This window comes from Notolabrus celidotus, chromosome 10 (assembly GCF_009762535.1).
Source record: "Notolabrus celidotus isolate fNotCel1 chromosome 10, fNotCel1.pri, whole genome shotgun sequence".
In the NCBI taxonomy this organism is placed as follows: Eukaryota; Metazoa; Chordata; class Actinopteri; order Labriformes; family Labridae; genus Notolabrus; species Notolabrus celidotus.
In genome coordinates this window covers 2,058,540-2,074,417 of record NC_048281.1, presented here as the reverse complement: position 1 = coordinate 2,074,417, position 15,878 = coordinate 2,058,540, and the positions used below count along the sequence as shown (strand labels likewise).

Below are 15,878 nucleotides of genomic sequence, written 5' to 3'. Positions count from 1 at the left end.
GAGATTTAAGACCAGCAGCACCTTAAAACACAGAAGTCACAGATATTGATTCAACAGAATAAGGAAACAGACGCAACACATGGACTTAAACTTGTATTCATTAAAAGGAAACAACCTCTGTATAAAACCGTGTTTATCAAAATAACTCTTCATATGAACTTAAAATACTCTGCAACTGAAAAAGAAAATCTCTCAAACTTAAAGTGCTCACAGTGGAAAAACTCAAATAAAATATGACATATCAAATATATAAAAAGACACAGTAACATTTAAACGCTGGCTGTATAAAACCATTTGTAAACACAAGTTAAAATGCAGCTGCAAAACTGAACAATAACTTGGATTCTGTGTTTTAAGGTGCTGCTGGTCTTAAATCTCATTAATGAATGCTTTGTAAAGCAAGTCCTCACTTTAGATCAGCTCACAAACCATGAACAAGCAGCTTATAAGTCCTTAGTGACTACCTTAATTAATCATAATTTTCTATTTAATAAGGTGTTCACTAACCCTCACTAAATGTTAGAATCATAACCTGTAAATGTGTTTATAACTGGTTTATAATGACCATAATAGCTCATTTGTAATTGGTGAATCCATCATTTACAAAGTATGAACACAGAGTTAGTTAACACATTATAGAGAGTCATATTCATTTGTACATGATATATAAATGAGTATTAATGTATGAACAGTGCTTTACAGATGATGCGTTAAGTATTAACTAATGCTTAATTAATGCTTAAAAGTGTGTAGTTAATATAAAGTGTTACCGATTTTTTTTCACCATGCAGATGCAAAATGGATATTAATATTACAATCTTGGAAAAAGTCTGTGTTTAATGTCAACATTCTTTGAAACACTACAGAAACATGTACTAGCAAAACCAAAGACAAAAATGAATGGGTCATTTAGTTCATAATTATTTTTTGAATGCATACTCACAGCAAAAACAAAACCTGGCCACCCCTGCCTGGGCCACCCCAGCCAAAAAGGTTTGGACACACCCCTGGAAAACAGAATCCTGGAGGATCTTTGTATGTGGTGAGGCGTACAATCTTTACAGCTATCTCTGCTCAACACATCTGATTTCTTTTCAACAGCAAGACCACATCGACAAGTTGCAATTTGACTTGACAAAGGATGAGGGAGGGGTGCAGAATGTGAGAACAAACAGGGAGGAGAGGGGTAGGTTTGAGTTTATAAGAGTACTAGAAGAGGCATGGTTAAGGTTTATGTCCTGCTTCTGAAACTTTGTTTAATAGAGTTACTTAATTTAGTTCAATCACTCTTGAAAACCATATATTCAGTTTGTGAATGAAAACTCATTGTATAACTTTACCAAATTAAAACAGTTTTATAAGTTAGTAAAGTAAGACTATAGGTGATGTGTAAGCATTAACAAGGGGAACAACATTCCTAATTGCTTCAATTTGTTATATCACTGATTGTAATTACCCTTTGAGATGCTGATAGCTTATTTCTCTATCTAAGGTTATTTCTGTCATGTTTTTGCTGCTCAAGGGATTGAGTGCAATAACCCAGGGCTGAGTCTTGATAATAGTTTATGATTGATGCTGTGATAACTGTCACATATTAGTTATTCTGTGTTTCTTACACTTGTTGGTTGTTTCATTGGACAGCTGCTCTACTGTAGCTTCAAACTTGGCCCTATATTATAATTAAATAATATACTACATGTTTAATATCATGTCATATCCACATATTTCATAGTGTTTAAATGTGACCAGGAGAAGGATGAGGTTGTCACTTGACTTGTATGAGTCCAGAGTCTTAAGAGCAATAAAACACTTGAGCTTACACTGCTTGGATATGATAATCATCTTAATTATGTAATGATGGAGTGAGGGGCAAACAGAGTTGCTCTTAAGAGATCGACAATCAGTTGATAATATCAGTCCATCCTTTTCAAGCCACAATGGAGTTCCTGTGGTGGTTAGCATTACTGAATGTTTTCTGTCTGTTGGAGTGCAGGAGCACAGGGTTTAATGACCATGAGGACTTCATGCTTGTCGGAGGCCCTCTGAGAAATTCAGACAGAGCTGGGAGAGATGACTTTGACTGCAGCTCTTCCATCCCTCCAGGCTCTAAAGAGTACTTTGAGTACCTCCAGAGCCGAGGAGTGACCCACTTCAAAGTGCTGCTGTCATGGACCCAGCTCCTGCCTACAGGCCAGTCCAGCCAGCCGCAGCAGTCTGTGCTCACCTGTTACCAGACTCTGCTGAAACAGCTTTTGGATGTGGGACTGGAGCCTCTGGTCATCCTTCATGGATCCACAGTGCCAGACGTTCTGAGATCCAGGTATGGAGGCTGGGAGAGCCAGCAGCTGGTGGAGCTGTTTCAGCGGTATGCAGAGTTTTCCTTCAGAGAGTTTGGAGCTCTGGCACACTCGTGGGTGACTCTGAGTGATGTGGATGTTGATGGACAGCAGGAAGGTGCATCAAGTCCTCTGCATAATACTTTCCAACTTAACAAAAACCTTCACCAGCTCTACCATCAAATGTTCCCTGGAGAAGGTAAGCTACACTGGAGTTGAAAAGAAGGAGAGAATCGAAGATATTCGAGACTGGCTTCTTTTTCGTTTTCAGGATATTTGATATCATGTTTTTATAGAAGAATGGGTCAGAAGATTTGTTTTAACCTTTATTAATTTAATATTTGATCATGTCTGTTTTGTATTGGATAGGGCTTTGTCTTCTGAGTGAGTCCAGGGGAAAATAATTGCATAATAATTGCATAATAATTGCATAATATCCGACAGTATAACAAAATTATCCTTCACCCTATGGTTTATGGCACAGATAAGATTATCTCACCTCATCTCAACAATAAATAATCTAGGAGAGATCAATAAAATAATTAAACCTTAGATTTCTCTGCCCAGCATGTACATCGAGACTTGTCAATTCTTTAAAAAAAAGTTATTTCAACATAAACATGAATTATAGTTTGTTTGTTTTTTAGTTTGTGTGAACCAACTCGTGAAATTAAATCATGCTGTGATAATCAACCTGAAGTCTGTCACATAGTCCTCAGCAGGTTAGAAGTCAATATGTTTGTATGCAAATGTTCCTCAAGTTACATGTTGTTTAAAGTAACTTAAAGGTACGGTGTAGAAATGGGAATATTTAGCATTATGTATCGGTCAGATTCTACATTGAAACGCTCCCCTGCTCACCCCTCCTGTCAGTGGGGCGAGGGGGCCTTCCAGGACAAGACGCTCCTGTGTTTCATGATTAGTTTGATCCTGTTTTTGACAATTATTTTTACAAGAACGTCTCCTGATATAAATTACTTTGTGGACAAAAAACACTCTCTTCTTCTTCTGAATCTTCCAACTGGTGCTCACTCATTAAATACGAAAACCCATATGGCATTTAGTTTGTCTGTGCTACTGTAGAAACATGCTGTAGAAACAAGCTGGTAGTCTGTACAGAAAGGGACGGTTTCTAGAAACGTAATTATGAATATTTTATTCCATTTCTACAAAGGTCTGTTGTCCTTAATGCCACTAAATATTACACATTGTACCTTTAAAGTGCTAGTTTGGGTATTTTTTTTGAGTGGCCATTTTGAAATGAGTAGAAAACAAGAAGCTAGAAGCTAGCCTAAAGACTGCTGCAGACAGGATCAGCTCTACCACATACATTTGACAGTTTTATAAAACTCTGATCCAAACACTAATATTGGTGTGAGTGTTTGTTATATTTAGCAGTTTTTCAGAGCTTCACTTTGCCATCAGAAAGTCCATTATCTTTGCACAGTGGACGTGTTGCTCCCACGAGCAGTGTGATAACAATAAGGCATTATAACAGCAGCGTAAAGCACTGCAAAATGTCTTAACAGCAACGTTAGCATTTTGGTCAGACTCTCTTAATCTTAACTAAATTCATTTGTTGACTTGACCTCATCTGCAGCAGTTGCTAGCCCAGATTCTGTTTCAGTTCTCTGCTGGTTTCTCAACAAAGGTTCAAAGCTGACTGGCGTCCCCAGTGGAAAATAAACCCACTACTGACAAGGACCTCATATAACCCCACAGGGAAAAAAACTGAACTATCCCTTTAATGCTTTTGTTTTTACAGGAAGACGCTTGTCACTTGGGTTGAGAGGAACTGATGTTTCAACTGTATCCCAGATCAAGGGGTCAACTACAGTAAGCTGCATACATTGATCTACCTCCATGTTTTATACAGTGTATGGCTTTTAATAGTTCACTCCAGGCTTGAGTTCAAACCAACTGTTTTTTGTAAACAGGATGTACATTTTTCTCTTCATGTTATCATGGTGTTTCTTTATTTTTTTAAAGAATGATGACGGGGCAGTGATTGCATTTGATTTTCACATAAAATAATAATAACAATACATTTGTTTTATATAGCACCTTTTAAAACACAGTTACAAAGTGCTTTACACCACGGGTACAACTAACAGGCAGATTAAAATAGCATTAGAAGTATGGAAAAACATTAGGTGTATGGCCTGAACTGTTTAAAGTGCTGGAAAAATACAGTCAGGTTGCGCTGAAATTCCAGTGAGTAAATCAGTTGAGCCAATAAAACAGTAAAACTGGATTCAATAAAAAAAAAAAAATTTTAAGTGAAAATCTAAACAAACCATAAAATTAAAACAGACAATCAGCAAATTAACTCTAAAAATGCCTTTCTATGAAAGTAAGTTTTGAGGAGTAATTCAAAGCAAGGTAATGATTGAGCCGACCTCACTTCATCAATTATGATGATGTGGATACATGAAATGACCAAACTCAGTTATACAGCTCTTCACAAGAAGTTGTTAGTAGTTTTGCATAAATTAATCTCTTACCATATCTCACCATCAAAATAAATCAGTTCATGTAATGACATTTTGTTTTTATTGGGAGACATGGATGTGACCACACACTGTGCTGTATCTCATTTTCTGTTCAGATGGATTTCTTGTCTCTACACTTTCAATACAACTGTGCCTCTGCAGCAAAGTTTGCAAAGGAGCTGCACAGCTTACAGGTGCAGTACATGTCTCTTCCTTTATGGTCATTATACATCTTGTGTTTTTGTCACACTGCTGTCACATGTCTGTTTCGTTGTAGATATCCAGTGGAAATCTGCCTATCTTGATATTCAAGATAACTGTTGATGGTTGTTCCTGGGATCAATACCAGCTTCTTGGTAATTTCCTACAAGGTACAGGACATTACAACTCTCTTATTGTCACTCATTGTAGGAGTGAAGGACTGCTTTTGCTCTGTTATCTTAATCTCCTTAAATTAACTCACATTGAAAATCAATTACAATCCTATGAGTTGGCTGAACACATGTGAGATCACAGGGCATCAAGGATAATCTGTTGTTATTTGCGATATCATAAACTTTTATAGCACAGTGATGATGGGGGGTTATATGGAAAGTGTTATCACATGACACTGATATGGCAGTAAATGTTTAACAGGGAAAGTCATGACCTATCTGTAGTACAACCTTAGATCTTACTTTAAGTTCATGCATCGAGTGACTTGTTTTGTTTTGCATCCAATATCTAGACAAATGTTTCAAGAAAAGCAGATGGAGAGAGTAGGATTTAAAAATGTTATCTGAATTACACTGTTTCAGTTTTGCTCAAAAAATGCAGCTAAAAAGGAGACAAATATCAATAGTTTTTCAAAATGTTAGCAGCAATGCTGGTCTGTTGGTCAACACACAAAATTAGTCAAAGCTACCATCTTTGTTTTAAAACATTTATTTCTCCACAAAAGGTTCCTCTTTTTTTCTGTGGAGTCAAAATAAAGTTGTCATTTGTACTTTCAAGTAAACATCCCAGCTATATTTGGCCAATATGGCATCATATTTTGTAGGCACACTTTTGATCCCCTCAGAAAAAAGTGTACGAGTGCCATTGACCTATGGTTTTTAAGCATGCACCCCTGCGGATTCAACTCCCGGCCTTTACCATTTGCTGCATGTCTTCCCCCGCTCTCTACTCCCCACTTTAAAAAAGAAACAAGTGTAAAAGCATCAGTAATCCTTTAAAATGTAATTTCCTTAAGTTATAACCAGTCTGCTTGCTAATCACTGGCTGTGTACATACTTGATTCTGATTGGCCAAAACCACATAACGAGGGTAATTACATCTGGATTGCAAGAGCAACGCGAGGGACAGCCAGATCACACATGTCATATCAAATCAACCCGCAGAAAGGAGCCAGGCAAAAATGCAAAGTTAATGATTCCACCTCTTCCTGTTGACAGTGTGGCAAAAACTTTAATTTTGGATAGCATCAGTAAACAACATAGAGGATGTTTTAATATAACTCTTAGATTCATGGTTAACATCTGGCCAGTCACATACAGAGAGAAGATGATGAAGGAGGGAAAACAGTGCAGAAATTGGCTAGGGATCTTTTGTATCAAGTGTTGTTAACACTTAAAGCTGGGGTTGGTAGTCAGATTTAGATCCACTTTTTGTTATACTGGTTAAAATGATCTTTATGTCCTGATGGTAATCAATACATAATGTGTTCTTAAAAAAGAGGTAAAAAAAGATGCTATCTACAGCCGGAGTAAACCTGGGAAAACACCAACCAATCCCTGCCATCAGGAGCCAAATGATGAAACCAATCAAATCCTGTCCTGCCGTTCTGCCCGCCTCCTGCAGAGCGTACATTTCATGTTTGTTTGTGTTTTTAACTTTCACTATGAGAATGTTTTGGTGTTTTCTTACCGCTGAGTGAGACATGATTTGATGTAGTGCAAAACACAAACCATGTGCTGAGGACCGGTTTTGAATCAGTCACCATCATATGGTTGTGAATCAGCGGCGCTCGTGCATGTGAGCGGGGGCGTCGTTTTGGAGGAGCTCCGAGGGGAGGGGGGGAGGGGTTAGACGGAGTCCTGAGGAAATGCTACATTCAAATTCATGCTAGTTCTCCATGACTACCAACCCTAGCTTTAAGCAGGCCAATGTTTTTAGCTACATTAACAAATCACTTTCAAACCAATACGATTGTCTATAAATCCATACTTAGTGTCAACTAGTTTGTATCTTTGGTTGGTCAACAACATCCCCATCAGTCAGTCAGTTCTGACTGATGGGGCTTATTTACGATTAGTGTAAATAAGCATAACAATCAAGGTGTCTGTAGGGATAACTATCCCTCAGCAGCATCCAACATTGTCATGTCAACACAGCAGGATTAATGTTGATTAGATAGCTGTCTGTAACTTTGCCTTTCACTCTTCACAGCCTTAAACAACAATGATCTGAAAATTATGGGATGTGACATGATGGATATGTTGGGTAAGCTGGACCCACAGGATGTTCCCAACAGGTAAGCCTTTACATTGTGAAATTGGGCAGGTTGACATGGAGTGACAAAGTTTGTTTCATTTGACATTAGTTTATGCTCTTCTCTTCTCCAGCGATCATGGGGCTTCAGACAACAGTGGAATCACAAACAGATATCAGAGTGTATGGGACCAGTTTAAGGGTCAGACCACAACAGAGCGAGATCTTTTCCTCAATGAATCTTTTCCTGATGACTTCCAGTGGGCTACCTCCAGTGAGTCCTTCAAGGTTGAGGGTGGTTGGATGGAAGACGGAAAGGGGGAGACCATCTGGGACCGTTTTGGTCATGAAAATAAGGTTTTTGATAATCAGACAGCTGATCTAGCCTGTGACAGTTACAATAAGGTGGATTATGATGTTTATCTCCTGCGGGGTCTTCATGTGAACACCTTCCAGTTTTCTATCTCCTGGGCCCGAATTTTCCCTTCAGGCCACAGGAGCAGCCAATCAGAGAAAGGCGCTCTCCACTATGACAAGCTGATAAATGCTCTGCTTGAGTCTGGCATCCAACCTGTTGTCACACTCTTCCACTGGGATCTGCCCCAGGAACTCCAGGGCTACGGTGGGTGGACCAATGCATCCATAGTTGAAGCCTTTAAGGACTACGCAGACTTCTGCTTCTCCAGGTTTGGAGGCAGGGTAAAGACCTGGAACACTTTCAGCAGCCCTTGGGTGGTGAGCCATGCTGGGTATGGTACTGGTGAGCATCCTCCTGGAGTGAAAGACTATGTGGTTTCCTCCTATCAGGTAAGAGCAATTGTATTACCATTGTGTACACATACATACTGTTGTATATTTATTTGTAGACATTTAATCAAAAGCCTGGACTTTGGCTCCACAGGTCACACACAATATCCTCAAGTCCCATGCCGAGGCCTGGCATGTCTACAATGACAAACACAGGAAGACACAAGGAGGGAAAGTAGGCATAGCTCTGAACTCTGACTGGGCTGAACCCATGGCCCCTTCCAGACCTGAAGATGTAGCAGCTGCAGATCGCTACCTGCAGTTCATGCTGGGCTGGTTTGCACATCCCATATTTGTGAACGGAGATTATCCTGAAACACTCAAGACTCAGATTGAGCAGAAAATAGATGAGTGCCCTCTTTCTGTGCCTGCAAAACTTCCAGTTTTCACAGCTGAAGAGAGCAAGAGGATACATGGAACAGCTGACTTTTTTGGGTTAAACCACTACACGTCCCGGTTGGTCAACAACAGTGCTGGGGGCTGTAACCCTGGTCCTCATGGGGTGGGTGACTTCCAGGCACATGTTGACCCATTATGGTCTTCAACAGCGTCTGATTGGATCTATTCTGCACCTTGGGGGCTTCGAAGGCTCTTGAACTACATCTCAGGGGAGTATTTGAATGTCACCAAATTGCCTATCCACATAACTGGGAATGGTATGCCAACTGAGTACAGTGGGGACACTATCAATGACACCCATAGAGTAGAGTACATGAAGAGTTACATCAATGAGGCCTTGAAAGGTTTGTTCCTAAATTTTCACTCAATGATTACAAGCCCTGTAAAACATGAAAATAATTTCAATATGCTTTTCTGTGTTTTCATTTTGTAGCAATATTCTTAGATGGAGTGGATGTGCAACAGTTCACAGTGCAGTCATTAATGGATGGATTTGAAGGGAACCAAGGCTACAGTGAAAGATTTGGTCTGCACTTTGTCAACTTTAATGATGCAGACAGACCAAGAACCCCAAAGCAGTCTGCATATTTCTATGCTCAGGTTATCGGGCAAAATGGATTTGGTTCACGTCATGGGGATGTTGTCAAAGAGCAATTTAAGCAATACACTCGCAGAGCAACTGGTTTATCATCTTCAGAAGTTCCATCTAAATCCAAGGTTGTCTGGGAGAAATTCTCACACCAGACAAAATTCAAGACAAAAATGTATCACTACGGCACTTTCCCTGAAGGCTTCAGCTGGGGAGTATCATCCTCAGCTTACCAGATTGAAGGGGGCTGGAATGCTGATGGGAAAGGGCCAAGCGTCTGGGATACATTCACCCAAAAGCCTGGCAATACTCCTGCTAATGCTAGCGGAGATGTGGCCTGCGACAGCTACAACAGACTAGATGAAGACCTCTACATGCTACGAGCTCTCAGGGTGAAGTCCTACAGATTCTCCATGTCTTGGTCCAGGATCTTTCCTGATGGTCGTCGTAGCTCCTTGAACCAGAAAGGTGTTGACTACTACAACAGACTCATTGATGGCCTCTTAGCATTTAACATCACTCCCATGGTGACACTCTATCACTGGGACCTTCCACAAGCTTTGCAAACCCTTGGTGGTTGGGACAATGTAAACATGATTGACATTTTCAATGACTTTTGTGACTTTTGTTTTGCCACCTTTGGTGACAGAGTGAAACTCTGGATGACCTTTAACCAGCCTCACACAATAGCATTGTTAGGATACAGGCTTGGACAGATCCCCCCCAATGTTCAGAAACCAGGAACTGCTCCCTATAAAGTTGCACACAACCTCATCAAAGCACACGCCAAGGCCTACCACACATATGATGATAAGTACCGCAAGTCCCAAGGCGGTCTCGTATCCATCGCTCTCAATGCTGACTGGGTCGAACCTGAAGATGTTAATGTTCCCAGGGAAGTGGTCGCTGCTGATCGTGCTCTGCAGTTCCAACTGGGCTGGTTTGCACACCCCATCTTCAAGAACGGTGACTATCCTGATGCAATGAAGTGGCAGGTTGGAAACAAAAGTGAACTCCAAGGTCTCTCAGAGACAAGACTCCCCTCTTTCACTGAAGAGGAAAAGAGCTTCATCAAGGGAACTGCTGACATGTTCTGTGTTAATCACTACACTACGAAGATTGCAAGTCATGCGACACTGAGGCTGTCCCCTCCGTCTTATGAATACGACCTGGACTTGAGGGTAGCAGAGGAAGGTGATTCCCCCACTACTGCAATAAGGGAACAGAGAGCTGTAGCATGGGGCCTGAGAAGACTCCTAAACTGGATTAAGGAAGAGTATGGAGACCCAGAGATTTACGTTACAGAGAGTGGAGTTGCTACAGAAGCAACACAAACTTGGGATGACACTGCCAGAGTGTTTTATTACAAGACCTACATTGATGAGGCTTTAAAAGGTGCACTGACTTTGAATACAATTATCTGTCTTGATGATGACATGATTTCAGGTTTTGATCATTTATTTTTGTATGTATGTTTTAATAACAGCCCACGACCTTGATGGCGTTAAGGTGAAAGGATACATAGCAACCTCACTCATGGACTCCTTTGAGTGGCTGCATGGGTACAAAATTGGATTTGGGTTACATCATGTGGATTTCACAGACCCAAACCGTCCAAGAACCCCTAAATACTCTGCCCATTTCTACCACCAAGTCATGAAAGACAATGGATTCCCTGAACCAGATGGCGAGAAGGTACTTCATGGACATTTCCGAAAAGGTTTCATATGGAGCACTGCAACAGCATCATACCAGGTAACTGTTGACATAAGACACCTCAAACAATTGTGTGTCCAGGATTTGAATATCATCTTTTAGTCTATTTTTGTCTATTAAAATCTCTCCGTCCTGTTTCCAGATAGAAGGGGGTTGGAGAGCAGACGGGAAAGGTCTCAGCATCTGGGACAAGTTTGCTCACACTCCTCTGCGAGTCTTCAATGATGACAATGGGGACATAGCCTGTGACAGTTACCATAAAGTAGAAGAGGACGTTGCTATATTGAAGCAACTTAAGGTGACCCATTATCGATTCTCCATATCCTGGCCGAGGGTGCTCCCTGATGGCACCACCAAGAACATTAATGAGGCTGGACTCAACTATTACCACAGACTGGTGGATGCACTTCTTGCTGCAAACATCCAACCACATGTAAGTGTTATTCTCTCCTTCACATTACAAAACATTGTACTGGAAAGCTGTTATAGTGGGCACACCTTAACTCTTTTTCCTTACTGTCAGATCACTCTTTACCACTGGGACCTTCCACAAGCTCTGCAGAATATTGGGGGCTGGGAGAGCGACACAATTGTATTCACATTCAGGGATTATGCTGACCTCATCTTTAGCCGACTTGGACCCAAAGTGAAATTCTGGATCACCATTAATGAGCCATACAATATAGCCAATGTTGGCCATGGCTATGGAGCAGCTGCCCCAGGTATGCTACAAAACTATTATCACCAGGTTGTCAGCAGCCAACAATGCTTTTGCAGGTAGAGTTACTAGCTGTTTCTGGCTTGTAATACTATGTATATTTTGAGATAGGCACACTGGGGTCAACTCTGGTGTGAACAATACGATTTGCATCCAGACTGGAATTAAACTGCATCTCAAAAAAATAGACCTGCTGCCAGAACAATAAACATGGGAGAGTTTATTTCAGATATTTTTCATTCAGAAGAGACCACTGAACCCAAACGTTATGCACCAGTGAGTGATCAGCTCCTTGCTGTGTACCTTAACCTGACCTAGTTAAAACACAAAAGTAAAAGCCTGTGACTGAACAAACAAGTAATGGTATCAAATACTCCTTATGTGTATCCAGGGATCAGTCTCCGACCAGGCACGCTGCCTTACATTGTGGGACACAACCTTCTGAAAGCTCATGCTGAGGCCTGGCATCTCTACAATGACAAATACCGGGCCACACAGAAAGGGATAATCTCAATCACCATCAACTCTGACTGGTCAGAACCAAGAAATCCTTACAAACAGGAGGACATTGATGCAGCTAGACGTGTGGTTCAGGTAAAAGAAATGAAAAATACTTTACATGTGTTTTCTCTGCTGAATCTTCTTCTGCATGTGCAATTTTTTTTTTACTTTTTAGAAAAGAGTTGAGGGTCTCTAATAGCCATTGTGTGTGTCTCCTTGTGCAGTTCTACATTGGCTGGTTTGCACATCCGGTCTTTAATGGAGACTACAGCGACATGATGAAGACAATCATACGAGAGAGAAGCTTAGCTGCTGATCTACCAAAATCTCGGTATTACAAAACAAACATCAACACAGGGATGTGACAACCTTTTACACATCTATTTGGTCTATCTAATAAATTCAATCCAATCTCACCAGGCTGCCTGAGTTCACTCCTGAGGAGATAAAGAGGATAAAGGGAACTTATGACTATTTTGGATTCAACCATTACACCACTGTGCTGGCATTCCCTGTGGCCTATGGGAACCTTCAGCACTATGATGCTGATAGGTAAGCAGAACAGAAGTATTAAAGTCATTGAATCAAGTCGTACATTCAGCTAACCACATGGTTATTATCCAAAAGGTGTGATTTAACTTGAATGTGTTCTGGATTGGCGTATTTTTTTGTAAAATAAAACAACTTACCCCATTGGATCTCCTCAGGGGTGCGGGAACCATTGCTGATCGTACCTGGCTGGATTCAGGTTCATCATGGCTGAAGGTCTCCCCATTTGGTTTCCGGAAGATATTAAACTTCATTAAGGAAGAATATGGAAATCCTCCAATTATCATCACTGAAAATGGCATGTCAGAGCGAGGGCCCATTGACCTAGATGACTTTCATAGGAGCTACTACTATGAAAAGTACATCAACCAGGTGCTAAAAGGTGTCGAAAACAACTTTCATTATCTTACATTTTTATGAGATATTTTTTTAGTCAGAACGAATATTTGTTAAAATATCATCCAAAAATATCCAGACATTGAAAAGGAAAGGCCCAACATTTCTAGTTAATTCTTCTATTTACATTCCTTATGCCGTCCTCATTGTCTTCCCAGCATACTTGCAGGATAATGTGGACATCCATGGATACACAGCTTGGTCCCTGATGGACAACCTGGAGTGGGCTACCGGTTTTTCAGAGAGATTTGGCCTCTTCTACGTTAATCACTCAGACCCAAATCTGACTCGAGTGGCCAAGTCTTCTGTTGCCAGCTATGCCACCATCATAAAATGCAATGGATTCCCAAAGGGACCCCATGAGTGCTTGGACCCAGAGCCAGAAGGTATAGAAGCCCACACAATGTATTCACTTTGTTTTAGGGATGGAAGGATACACTCAACCCACAATTCGATGCGAATCCCGATTTTTGGTTCACGATACGATTCTCTAACGATTTTCAAGAAAATTGGATTGAACTCAAACTTTAAATAACTATTATTTTATTTCAGTTCTCAGATATGGACAGTTGCAATATATATTTGTTCTCTTATATTTCTTTGTAAACAAAGTCATCCTTTTTCATTTTTAAGGTGTGTTGTAACTCAAATAAAACCACTGCACAATTTTGTTCAGCAACTTGCAAAAAAACTAAAATCACCGTACAAAAATACCTTGTTGGAAAATTTCAGAACAATTATAGAGAAAAGGAAAGTGAGCGATTCCCAAATGAAAGTATTAAATATTAAAACAAATAAGGTCAATCTCTTTAAATAAACTAAAGAGCAGCTAATGCTCCTGGCTTGGAATTTAAATGTTTTATTCAGGAATCTCAGGGAAAGTAAAAATGCTGCCGTACCTCAGACTGTAAACACAAAGCTGCTTCCTGACCTGCTCGGTCTTCAGCTGCTGCCGCCATGTCTGTTATGATCAACTCAGCGAGTGACGAGAGAGCAGGGCAAGAGACTTCATGATGCTGAACAAGCAGAGCATAATGCAGATAGCGCCTTCTACTGTTTAAAACTAATATCCCAATGCACATGTTGAATCAATTTTAATCCACCCTTATTTGTATCGACTTTTTACCGTCTTGTGATATATCCTTACATTACTACTTTGTTTCATTTTGTTTTAAATGAATCAGTCCTGACACGGAAAGGATCCAGTTCCTAAAATGATCCGGTCTATGAAGACCCTGAGTAATAATAATAATAATAATAATAATAATAATAATAATAATAATAACTGGAATTTATATAGCGCCTTTCAAAAAACCCAAGGTCGCTTCACAGGTACAGGTAGGGGGTCAGGGGAGTAGGTGGGGACAACACTATGCTCTTTAGCTCCTCATTTGACATGGTCTTCAGGGAGACAGCAACATTTTAAAGTTTGAGGAGATGATAAACCTTTCATAGCTCTGAGCTTAAGGCTAAATGGAACCAGGCTTACTTATCAAAGCGTTGTATCCTTTTAATCCATACAAAACCCAAGTGAAGAAAATGGATTGCTCCTAGCCAAGAATCCTCCTGAATCCTGTTACCACCGTATTCTCCAGGGGATGTAGCCTGGTATTTAGCAAACCATACTTCCTCATGCTGTTAGTCTTTATGCTAGACTAACACCAATTGGCTTTTGGCTGTAGCTCAGGATTGTTACTTTATGCAATTACTCTTTATGTACAGTCACTAACAATAACCTTTTTACACTGAATGTAATCAATTCTGTGTTCTCTGTGTTTTCCACAGCAACAACTGCACCAAAAACAGATGCACCAACCAAGCCAGTTCGCTCGAACGACACAGTTAGCTTCTTGGGAATGGAGCTCTCTATCAGTGATGCAGAGACCGGACTTACCACCACATTTTCACTCCTAATAGTTGTAGCATTTTGTGCTGTTTGTTCAACCTTTTGCTTCTTCAAGGCAAGAAAACAGTCAAAGAGAATGGGTAGGAAAGAAAAGATTGAAATGTCAAAAACTCAGTTTTAATGGGAGTGACACATGGCCTACACTGTCAATGAACTGTAAATGTCTCAGCCGCATGAGCAAAAATCCTTTTTCAAAAAGCTATTTCATGTGAATATATATTTGAACAGCAAAGATTTTAAAATATTCATGGCAAGCTGGAGAAGTTTACTTCTTGTACTTAGAGCAGGATTCAACAAATGTCTTTTCTGTGCTGATTAAAAAATATGTCTGACGTTAATGCTGTTTTATCATTCAAATAAATTCAACTATCACATTAGTTGTGTTGTTTTCCTGACAGCAAAAAACAGACCCCTGAAGTGGTTTCATGTATGTGAGACACTTTTAATTCAAAATTCTTCTTCCTTTATAGTTGCTTCCATAGTTAAAAAAATTAAAACTCAGTTTAATTATATGCAGTCACATGACAGCACACATTTCTGTGGAGAAAACTTTATCCGGTTAAATTTGTCTTGATTTGCTTTCAATGCTTCAAACAAAAGATTGTAACACTTTTATTCTTCATCATGTTCGTGCTAAGCATTATCTGCACTCTCATTGTGAACCAAAAAACATCACACCACACAGGATTGCAATCTGGTCAAGTCCTCTTACTCAATAATGTCTCTAGTTTTATCAGATCAGAAGTACTCAAGTTTGCACATGCCCACAACAATTCTTTGGTCATAGATTTTTTTTTTCCATGCTAGAAAAAATAAACTCTCAGTCATTAAGAGAATAAAGCCCTGAGATAAGTCTGACTATGCTACAAGACATGTGACCTGGAACAAATAACATGGGCTCCAAGAAGCCCACTACACTGTAAAGCTGATCCTTCTATGAAAACCAGTTGAGGCCACTAGAGGTCATTATAGTGCTGCAAGAAGGACTAGTGCAGAGTGT

At 40.1% G+C, this 15,878-nt stretch overlaps 1 protein-coding gene across 1 annotated transcript; it reads left to right on the top strand.

Annotated features, from left to right (window-relative positions):
* Positions 1 to 7,268: 7,268 nt before the first annotated feature.
* Positions 7,269 to 15,252, top strand: LOC117820375 (lactase-phlorizin hydrolase-like). The gene is made up of 13 exons (XM_034694111.1): positions 7,269 to 7,340; positions 7,432 to 8,104; positions 8,199 to 8,847; positions 8,937 to 10,487; positions 10,579 to 10,847; positions 10,951 to 11,241; positions 11,332 to 11,530; positions 11,918 to 12,120; positions 12,252 to 12,358; positions 12,448 to 12,579; positions 12,735 to 12,958; positions 13,131 to 13,358; positions 14,758 to 15,252. The coding sequence occupies exons 1-13, from the start codon at positions 7,282 to 7,284 to the stop codon at positions 14,997 to 14,999; spliced, it is 4,827 nt and encodes a 1,608-aa protein (XP_034550002.1). The 5' UTR covers positions 7,269 to 7,281; the 3' UTR covers positions 15,000 to 15,252.
* Positions 15,253 to 15,878: the final 626 nt, after the last annotated feature.